The sequence below is a fragment of the Ruditapes philippinarum genome, unplaced genomic scaffold, assembly GCF_026571515.1.
Source record: "Ruditapes philippinarum isolate M1 unplaced genomic scaffold, ASM2657151v2 ctg16671_1_1_1_1, whole genome shotgun sequence".
In the NCBI taxonomy this organism is placed as follows: Eukaryota; Metazoa; Mollusca; class Bivalvia; order Venerida; family Veneridae; genus Ruditapes; species Ruditapes philippinarum.
In genome coordinates, this window is record NW_026859806.1 from 1 (window position 1) to 10,909 (window position 10,909).

Genomic DNA, 10,909 nt, shown 5'->3' on the forward strand with positions numbered 1-10,909 from the left:
AACAAAGGACATAAAAATGCCAAATAATAGAAAGGTAGCAGAGCAAAGACTGTTACTGCTAGGAAAGCGTCTTAAAGGTGATGCAAACTTTCAAGAACAGTATTGTGAATTCATGGACAAAGTAATAAAAAGTGATTATGCACGAAAGGTTCCGAGCAAAAAGCTGACGCAAAATGACGGTCGAGTTTGGTATTTGCCTCACCATGGTGTGATACATCCAAAGAAAAACAAATTGCGGGTTGTATTTGACTGTGCGGCACGCTTTCAAGGAAGATCATTAAATGATGAGTTACTTCAAGGACCCAATCTGACAAATACACTGATAGGAACATTAATCAGATTTCGAGAAGAAAAAATTGCAATCATGGGGGACATTGACAGTATGTTTTATCAGGTTAGGGTTCCAGAATGCGACGCTAGTTTACTACGGTTCTTATGGTGGGAAGAAGGGGACACAAATAAACGTGTGATTGAGTACCAAATGATGGTTCATTTATTTGGTGCAAAATCTTCACCAAGCTGTGCAAACTACGCTTTAAAAAGAACTGCTCAGGACTTTAGTGGTAAGATAGACTCTGATATAGTCGACACGGTGATGAAAAATTTCTATGTAGACGACTGTTTAAAATCAGTTGACAATGTTGATCATGCGAAATCAGTGGTGAAAGATCTACAAACAGTATTAAGTAAAGGCGGGTTTCATATTGCAAAATGGTTGAGCAATAGTCGTGAAGTTATCTACTCTGTTCCGGCCATCGACAGAGCAAAGGAATTTCAAGACCTAGATTTAGATCAAGATGTTCTTCCAATTGATCGTGCTCTTGGGGTACAGTGGAATGTTGAACTAGACCAATTTTGTTTCGAGGTTAACCTCAAAGAACGTCCACTTACCAGACGAGGTATGTTATCTATGATCAGCAGTGTTTATGACCCTTTAGGATTTTTAGCACCGTTTATGCTTCAAGCCAAGAACATATTGAAAGATATGTGCAGGTTAGGTTTAGGCTGGGATGATCCCGTTCCTGAAAAGGTAGTTGAAAGATGGTGTTTATGGTTAAAGGATGTTGAGAAGTTGTCGGATTTCAATGTTACTAGATGTTTAAAGCCATCTCATTTCAAGGAAATCAAAACAGCATCATTACATCATTTCTCGGATGCAAGTGAGACTGGTTATGGAATTGTCACATATCTTAGAATGGTAGATTCAAAGGATCGAATGCATTGCTCTTTCGTGATAGGAAAGTCACGCGTTTCACCGTTGAAACAGGTAACAATTCCAAGGTTAGAACTCACTGCGGCCACGGTTGCTGTTCGCACGGACAAAATGTTGAAATCTGAGATTGACTTTCAGTTGAATGATTCAGTTTTCTGGACAGACAGTATGTCAGTCATTCGTTACATTAGAAATACCTCCTCAAGATTCCGTACTTTTGTAGCAAATCGGCTATCGGTAATTCATGAGGGTTCAAACCCCGATCAGTGGCATTACGTGAGCACAAAACTCAACCCAGCAGATGTGGCTTCGAGGGGTATTCCAGTTGATGACCTCCTTAAGCATTGGATTAACGCGCCATCTTTCTTGTCGCAACCTGAATTACCAGTATCTCCCACTCAAATTCCGGATTCTGTACCGGATGATGATCCAGAAGTTAAGAAAATAAACATGCAAAAGTCCACAGACAGTGTGACTCGCGAAGTAGTAAATGATCCAATTCATAAGCTTATATCACACTATTCCTCATGGATAAAATTGAAAAGAGCGGTAGCATGGATCATGAAAGTTAGGGAAAGATTATTACACTCTATACAGTACAAAAGGAATGTTGTAGTTGACCATCCTCACCCAGTCGATCACAAATTTCTTACTGTTCAAGACCTAGAAAAGGCGGAATTTACAGTTTTAAGTTATATTCAGAGAAACGCTTTTTCAAGGGAAATAGCATCTCTTTCGTCTGGACAATCCAAGTTGAAACGTGACAGTTCAATTAGAAATCTTGATCCAGTTTTAGATAATGGAATTCTGCGCGTTGGAGGACGTTTAAACGAATCAGCAATGCCTACTGAAATGAAAAATCCATTTATTTTGCCGAAGAACTGTCAAGTATCTACATTGATATTAAGACAAATACATCAAGATTTTAATCATACCGGTCGAAACCAGATGCTGTCTATACTAAGAGAAAGATATTGGTTGATAAACGCGCCATCTGCAATTAGAAAACTTATTTCAAGCTGTGTTGTATGTCGTAGACAAAGAGTGAAGTTTGGTGAACAGAAGATGTCGAGCCTACCGAAAGATCGTGTCACACCAGATGACCCCCCGTTTACATTTGTAGGTGTAGACTACTTTGGTCCCTTCGAAGTTAAACAAGGTAGAAGCTATGTAAAACGTTATGGTGTCATATTTACATGTTTAACAAGTAGAGCAATTCATTTAGAAGTTGCAGCATCTTTAGATACTGATTCTTACATCAATGCACTGAGGCGTTTCATATCACGACGGGGTCAAGTCACAAAAATTAGGTCTGATAATGGAAGTAACTTTATTGGTGCTAATAGAGAATTAAAGAAAGCGATCTCTGAATGGAATAAACATCAAATTCAAAGTGCAATGTTACAGAAAAACGTAGACTGGCAGTTTAACCCACCAGCCGGCTCACATCATGGAGGTGTCTGGGAACGGATGATTCGGACAGTACGTCAGACTTTACATAGTGTTGTTAAGGAACAAACTCTTAACGATGAAGCTTTACATACTCTTTTTTGTGAAGTTGAGTCAATAATCAATGATAGACCAATTACCTTGAATCCCGATTCACATGATGACCTTGAAGCTTTAACTCCAAACCACTTGCTTCTGATGAAACGTAAGCCTAATTTACCTCCTGGTATATTTGTTAAAACGGACAGTTATACCAGACGTCGTTGGAAACAAGTTCAATATATGGCCGACCTGTTTTGGCGCAGATGGACACGGGAGTACCTACCTTTGCTCCAGGAACGACAGAAATGGTTTGATACTAAGAGAAATATGAGTATTGGTGACATTGTATTAGTGGTAGATTCGAACGCGCCGAGAAACTCGTGGTTATTAGGGAAAGTAACAGATACAATTCCAGATAAATTAGGTTATGTCAGACAAGTGAAATTGAAAACTTCATTCAATAACAGTCTTGTTCGTCCAGTTGACAAGTTATGTTTACTACTTGAATCATTGAATTAGATGTGTTTAAATAATAAAAGAGCACAAAAAGAGTTTAGTTTGCTTTACTGTGTTAAGGGGCACAATAATCCCCGTAAAGCAATCTGTCATGTGTGGAAAGGTTATTTTTACACTTTAAGTCTACAAACATTTTCAGATATTGTAAGAAATTTATGAACTATTTTTTAACTTTATGAACTATTGTGAACATTTATGAACTATCTTTGAACTTTGTGAACTATCTTTGAACTTTGTGAACTATTTGTGAGCTATAGTTTTCTTTAGAAGTTGCAATTTGGTAATGCTGTTATATACTGCAAATTGTTAACGTTGTTATTTGATTTGATAAGTAATTGTGTCAGATTTATCTTCCACAATTAGGGGGCTGGGATGTAGGTGCCACTTTTACATTTTCCATACACATTCTGTATAGACGGTTTTTAAACAGGTACATACAAGATGATAACGTCGTCTTCTTTCATTCGTAAATTTTTTATTGATAAGTTAAAGCGTGTGACAAGCTGTTGTTGAATTTCTAGAATTTGTACTGAATAATAGTCAAATTTCCTGTGGTTAAATACTATAATTTGGTAAGAATATGGTCAGCAAGTATGCTTATTTTCTCCGTACATGTATAATATCCCATAAATTTTGCTAGAAGTGTTTAGAAGTGGCGCAAGGTCCGTACCCCACCCAATTTCATTGCATTGAATTGTATACTTATTACGCGTCATATATCATGTACAGTCTGAAGTTAATTTAAGATATATAAGTGTATTTTGTGTTTATTTTAATATATCTAAAGTGTATTTTTTGTGTATATAAAGAATACTGGACTACTTAAATCTTTGTCAAGGGAAGTAACTGCTGCAAAGTGTAAACATATTTTTCTCATAGTTGCGTCCCTTTATTCAAATTTCATATTGTATTTTTCATGGTCATTCATTTCATGATAATTATTTCTAGAGCTAAGGCAAATGAAAGCATCTACATGTTTGTATTCAATTATTTCTAGCAGTATTGAGTTTGATATTTTTCTAGCAATACTGAATGATTGTTTTTTTTTGTTTGTTTCAGTCAATCGTAATATGCCATGTGGAAATAAAAGATTTTACAAGGTTACGAATTGTAAATTTTGACATTTCAAGTCCCTGGTTTACTAGACAGTACATACATATAAAGGTATACTATTCACAAATTATATGAGATATTACATAAGCATTCTATACTCAGAATCAACATAAATCATTGTACTTTATTGTATGATTAATCCTTTGAAAGAGAATGAAAATACAGGATTCCTTTTAACAATTAGTTACTTGCCCTTTGCATGGAGCATAGAAATGTATGCTGTCATCCGTTGTATAAACAAATTATAGTTTTACTGATACCTGTCTATAATAAATTACAATGAGTAATAATAAACATAATTTTGTCAATTTACCATGTGTTCTAGATAGTAAATGTTGCATTTTACATGACTGACTTAATTTAGAAGAAATATTTAATTGAAAGCATAGTAACGTCCCTTGACTTAAGTTACACCATTTGTCAAAAGGTCTGTTCTAATTATACAATATTTAAAAGAAGATATAGTTATACACCTTAATTTTTATTCACACCATTTGTTAAATGCCATAACTGTTTAATAAAAAAGTTATGCCCCTTGTTTTCAGCGATATTTAAATGAAAACATAGTGATGTCCCTTGTTTCTTGTTCCCACCATTTGTCAAACGTCTCATTTTGTGCTACTGTAAACCAGTTTCGCCAATCTCCTATCTTACCTAGGATAAGCAAATAATATGTTTTAAGGTCGTAAATTGCATTTAATACAGTTCGGGATAATATTTTGGAATTTTAAACCATAACATTATGTAAATGTTTGTTTCGTTGGTTTTACGGCACGCTAACACACCCACAGTACAGGTCATATGGCACCGAAATTTGATTTACCTCGGATGTTACAAACTTCACAAAGCAACTTCAGGGGGTCCAAACTACGCACTTGCTGGAGATAAGGGATGTATAGACTACAGTAATTCGAACCCATTAAGTCGACTCTTACGACCACGTAGGGATAAACGGTGGCTGCAATCCCTTTGTTTCAACCATTAAAGACAACCCCCCCCCCAGTCACACAAGACAAACAGTAAAATAATTTGTTTAATTTTATGCCTGTTGATTAAAATAAAGACTAAGCCACTGCTGTCTGTTGAAATTTGAAAAGTCACATTAAGACAGGAAACGTGTTCATTGCAATAACACAAATGAAAATAACCGAACCAGACTCCTTATAAATTATATAAAAATAATTGCATAAAATAACTATAAAACAACCTCACCTTTTCGAAATACGGAAAAGTCATTTTTAGTCATCTGTCCCATTCTTACTTTTATTTCTTCAGGCAATTTGTCCATCTTTCCCTTTCGTAGTTTATCAATTTGGCAGTTCGAGACGATTTGTTGCAAGTCTTCATCACTTACATCGTTACCAAGAAACTTGCATACCTTTTTCATCTCCCCTTGACAATCCTGTTCAAATATAAAAAAACATGTACCTGTATATAATAATTAAATATATGTAATAAAAGTTTCTAAATAAAGGTTTCTGATAAAAATGATATAAACATTAATTTTTAACTGTTATGTGCGATTAATGACCAATTTTGCAGTATTTTCAACCATATTTCTACTGCGTTAGTAACGCAGTAAGGGCTATTTTTGCATGTTGCATATTTCGAGCTCTTTTTGTTGATTTATATGGGTTGTAAGTGCTGTTTGCAATGTAGAAATTATTATCTTAGTTCACTTCACAATATTTTACTCTTTATGCATTTTCTCAATTTTCATGAAAATAAGCATAAATCTGGAGGTGTGCTGCTTTAAACCAGCATGTTTGGAACTTGTATTGCTTAAGTTCTATGCATGTTCATAAGAATCAGGAGGTTGTGACCTGGCCTACAGTTCGTCCAGAAGGACAAATATGTTTGGCCTATGAAACATGTCTTCTTTTTTGCAGTCAGGACACATACCATATATAGTTTATGCATATTTGTTTATCATTTTCAACAAAACCCATTCTTTTTCACCATCTTTAATCCACAGTACAAAGAACCTGTCTAGAATTGCCTTGGAGAGTTTATATAAGGCAATGTTATAAGCGCGTGCGCAAGGTTATCAAGGAATCCAATCAACATACGTCATAAGTCTGTCACAATATTTCAGTAAACTTTGAAAGAATTAACGAAATAAGTATTACTTTTTCATATGTTTAAATAATCATGTACATCTGGGATTAAAAATGATTCTTATGTCCCAGTATACATGTATGCCATTATTCTTATACTTCTTTCTTGTTGCTAAAAATAAAGTTTACCTGATGCAGGTTTTCGTAATACACCAGATGAATGGGAACATCTGGATTTTCTTTCATAAACGTCTGCCATTCTCGTAAATACTCGGGATATGAACCATAGTCAACTGTAAAATAAAAAGTCTTAACAGCAATTAGAAACTAAAAAATATGGAAGAATTACAAACACCATTTGGAGCAATTACAAAAACCATATAACTACAAACACCATTTTGGAAAATTACAAACACCATATAATTACAAACACCATATGGAAAAATTACAAACACCACATGGAACAATTACAAACACCATAACATTACAAACGCCTTTTGGAAAAATTACAAACACCATATGGGAACGATTACGAACACCATATAATTACAAATACCTTATGGAACAATTACAAACACCATATGGAACAATTACACACAGTATATGGAACAATTAAAAACACCATATGGAGCAATTACAAACAGTATATGGAAAAATTACAAACAGTATAAGGAAAATTACAAACACCATATGAAACAATTACAAACAGTATATAGAACAATTACAAACACGATATGGAACAATTACAAAAAGTATAAGGAACAATTACAAACAGTATAAGGAACATCATATATCATATGGATATAAACGTCATACCTTCTCCCCTCATGAACATCTGCAAGTAGTTCTCAAATTTTCCGTCGTAATCATAAAATGATAGACCTCTTGTATGATTGTAGAACGATACAGCAACGTCCTTGGGATTTCTTACCAATAATACTATGTTCAACTTCTTCTCTATAACATCCTGTGAGTAAAAGACAATGGAAAATTATTTTGCAGTTTCGCTACAAACCTCCTCTATATCGATGAACTTTGTTTAGTTTCAAACATACAAAAACAAACAAACAAATAAGCACTTGAAAATATGTATCTATGTTATGGTTGTCAGGACCAATAGAGTTGGGGAAATTGTCTCGCGGAGGGGGGGGGGAAGGGGGAAAGTTCGAAACATAAAACAGTCCGTTTTTAAAAGAAATTGACAAATTGTGATAAAATACCGTTATTTTTATGTCTTATTATGTCTCACTATTGTTTTTATTTTTAGATAAAATGGATCTAAAAATATTTATCTCTTACTTTTGGAGGGGAATTTTTCTCAGAAATACGTGAAATTATATACTTTCTTTGGAGAGGTATGGGGCCGACAGTCGGCCCCAAATTTGCCCTAAAACTTACTAAACTTTCTAGTATGGTAATGGTGTACCTTTGGCAAGTATTTGACTTTCAAATGAGAATTCAGAACCCTTGGTTGTGGCAAATTTTCGGTGTATTCTATTGGCGATGCATCTATCATACTTTGACCTTTTTGAACTTCTGTGACGTCACATGTCCCTTTCTTCACCAAATATATCATCTCCCATAGCCAATGAGTTCCTTTGAAAATGAATATAAAATGTGTATCTATGTACATTCTATATGGAAGCTGGGAATAAACAATCATCTGTAATGAAGGTTTAAAAATAAATTTGTTAGTCTAAATCATGTAGCATGTATGTATAAAAATGTCTTTGAAAAAATAGAATGAAATTTAATGTTGGTCCAGCGCTGGTTAAAAATGCGGACTTTTGCTTTTAAAGTGACGTATAAAGCTACATCTCTGCTGCTATTTTAACTTTGAAAAAGAATACTTCCAAAATTAATAATTATGTTAGCAAAGCACAAAATCATTGATAAACAGTTAAAAAAAAACTATAAATACAATAATATACATAATAATACATAATATTTTGTTCCGGAACATTTTATTCTGTTAAAACATACAATATTCATGCGTGTTAAATATATAACATTGAAATTCTCAGTTTTAACTCTTTCGTGAATCAGCTATAAGATTGAAGATAGGAACAATGTTATTTTACTGTTAACAAATTAAAAAAAATCATTAGATATACAGCTTTATATAATAATTAGAACTAAATTCTCACATAATTTGTCACATTCAAAAACTTACGGTGTTCCATAAGGGCCATTCCTATGAATAACGCGAAAAGAAGGCACTTTTCGCGTTTCAAATTTCTTTATTTCTAGGCGATGGCCCTTACGGAACACCGTAAAAAGCCTGTGAGTGATTATTGTATGTATTGCATATGTACCTGTTTTCGGATAAGATTCTAAAATAATATCTTCATCTTTGCATTTTATAGTCGGTATCCTGTTGAATAAGTCCTGGTGTACTTCAAATGGATATGAAAATGTACATTGTCTGTAACCATTATCTTCATCGACCACGTCATATGTGATGTTGTCACCGTCTGGCACGTCCTTAAATACGTGTCTGGGCATTATCTAAAATATACATGCAAAACACGTGTAAAAATGTACTGTTTTGGTGGTAATATTCATTTATAATACAAAGGAAGGAAGGAAGGAAGGAAGGAAGGGAGGAAGGAAGGAAGGGAGGGGGGAGGAAGGAAGGAATGAAGGAAGGAAGGGAAGGAAGGAAGGAAGGAAGGAAGGAAGGAAGGAAGGAAGGGAGGGAGGGAGGGAGGGAGGGAGTGAAAAAGGGAGGGAGGGAGAAGGAAGGAAGAAAGGAAGGAAGGAAGGAATGAAGGAAGGAAGGAAGGAAGGAAAGAAGGAAGGAAGGAAGAGAGGAATGGAGTAAATCGATCTGTAAGTAAATTATTGATTAAAGTGACATCTGCCAATAAACATTTAGATAAAAATAACAAATGGAATGGTAAACTGTAGCCCATTTGACCCAAGTAAAAAAAACCAGCATGTCTGATCTATATACTTTGCACATTAGTACGTTTTTACAGGCCGCGCGACCAGTTTAATTTTGTTAATACGTACTAATAAATTTCAACCTGCTTAGTGTTTTAAATTATTTTTTATGAAAAGTCAATTTACTAGACTCATTAACTGTTTGCCGATTTACCAAAATAAATGTGTTACCATTCATTTGAAATACTGCAATCCTATTGGACAAAAAATAATTTGAAACACTAATTAAGATATATGCACGGTCGTGCAATACCATTTTTACAGAGTCGCAAAAGTAGAGTACTATAAAATACATTAATATAAACTTTACGCACAGGAACTTGCAATTCTATCAAATAACCTAAATTAATGATAATATCCAAAATTGTGTTTATTTATACGCATATTTTTGGATATAATCATTAATAATTAATTAATTAATTAATTAGTAATTTAAGTCATATTCGTATTTACATGCTGTAAGTTTGTACAATTTATGTTGTTCAGCTTAATGCATTATAGACTGAGATAAAATTATGTATAATAAAAACACCAGTTATGTATTATACAATGTACATGTTTAGATTATTTAGAGTTTCCTAATTTCTGAAAAAAGCTCTTCTAATAGCAAAGTTTTAGTTCAGAAATATATCCATAACTCATAAACCACATGGTAAATTCTATTTAAATTTTGCATACAGGTGACTTTAAAGCATATAACTCTCTTATGTTGTCCATTTTTACAGTTCCTTATAGTGCCCATTAGCCATGGTCTACCTTAAGTTTTAATGATATATGTGGTAAATATATGTGCTTGGATTGACAAACATACATTTTATTTGGATTTAAATGCGTTTGGAGCTCCACGCCTGTAAATACGGATTTGGACCACAAATTTTTTATATAGCCTGATTACCGCCTCAAAATTATGCCCACCACTCACTACGCTACGCGCTTGATTACTGAGTCGGCCATATTGGGTTTGATTTTATTTTGAATCGAAAGTTGATTTTACTTCAGTAATTAAGAATCATTTACATTACAATTTTTCTGCGTTTTGTAGCTGCAATCAACTATTGCGTCAACATATTTCACGCTTAGTAGAAATGTAATAGATTTAAGAGTCTGATGTTTATAAACGCAAAATCAGTTTATCAAACAGTAAAATATATACATTATAATTTATAATATAGTATTATGTTAGATAGTTAGTATTGTTAGATAGTATTAGTATATAGTATTGCATAAAATATCAGCTAAATCCTTTACCTTTTTATGTAGACGTAGATCCGCAACTTTTTTTATGTACCTACATATATTGTATATGTGTGACAGATGATAAAAGCATTGATAATTCCGTTTGCCTTACACGCACACGTACGTTGGGAAAATACATTAAACTGTTTTGTGTTAACGTTACATGGGTTCGTGATGAAAATCGATCGGAGTTAATTTTATAAAGAAACGTTTCGTACAAGCTAATATAGGCCTATACCAACAACCAATTTGCATTTTCTTAATCATTTCTTTATTATTATTATTATTATTATTTATTATTATTATTATTATTATTATTATTATTATTATTATTATT

At 33.6% G+C, this 10,909-nt stretch overlaps 2 protein-coding genes across 2 annotated transcripts; one reads left to right on the forward strand and one right to left on the reverse strand.

Moving 5' to 3' along the window:
• The first annotated feature begins 16 nt into the window (after nt 1-16).
• Nucleotides 17-4,379, forward strand: LOC132757974 (uncharacterized). Its single transcript, XM_060749473.1, has 2 exons — nt 17-3,792; nt 4,280-4,379. Exon 1 carries the CDS (start codon nt 17-19, stop codon nt 3,221-3,223), a length of 3,207 nt encoding a protein of 1,068 aa, XP_060605456.1. The 3' UTR covers nt 3,224-3,792; nt 4,280-4,379.
• An 85-nt stretch (nt 4,380-4,464) lies between these two features.
• Nucleotides 4,465-10,700, reverse strand: LOC132757972 (sulfotransferase 1A1-like). The gene is made up of 7 exons (XM_060749471.1): nt 10,585-10,700; nt 8,706-8,898; nt 7,817-7,986; nt 7,207-7,357; nt 6,580-6,683; nt 5,546-5,735; nt 4,465-4,987 (listed from the first exon to the last, which is right to left on the reverse strand). Exons 2-7 carry the CDS (start codon nt 8,893-8,895, stop codon nt 4,875-4,877), a joined length of 918 nt encoding a protein of 305 aa, XP_060605454.1. The 5' UTR covers nt 8,896-8,898; nt 10,585-10,700; the 3' UTR covers nt 4,465-4,874.
• Between the last annotated feature and the right edge of the window lie 209 nt (nt 10,701-10,909).

What these genes read in the sequence shown, in the direction of transcription:
- LOC132757972 (XM_060749471.1), bottom strand. Translation starts at nt 8,895, where the DNA reads ATGCCCAGACACGTATTTAAGGACGTGCCAGACGGTGACAACATCACA. An exon ending in AAGTCAAATACTTGCCAAAG is followed by an intron (nt 7,358 to 7,816) that starts GTACACCATTAC and finishes TTTTACTCACAG; the next exon opens with GATGTTATAGAGAAGAAGTT. An exon ending in GATGTTCATGAGGGGAGAAG is followed by an intron (nt 6,684 to 7,206) that starts GTATGACGTTTA and finishes TTTATTTTACAG; the next exon opens with TTGACTATGGTTCATATCCC.
- LOC132757974 (XM_060749473.1), top strand. Translation starts at nt 17, where the DNA reads ATGCCAAATAATAGAAAGGTAGCAGAGCAAAGACTGTTACTGCTAGGA.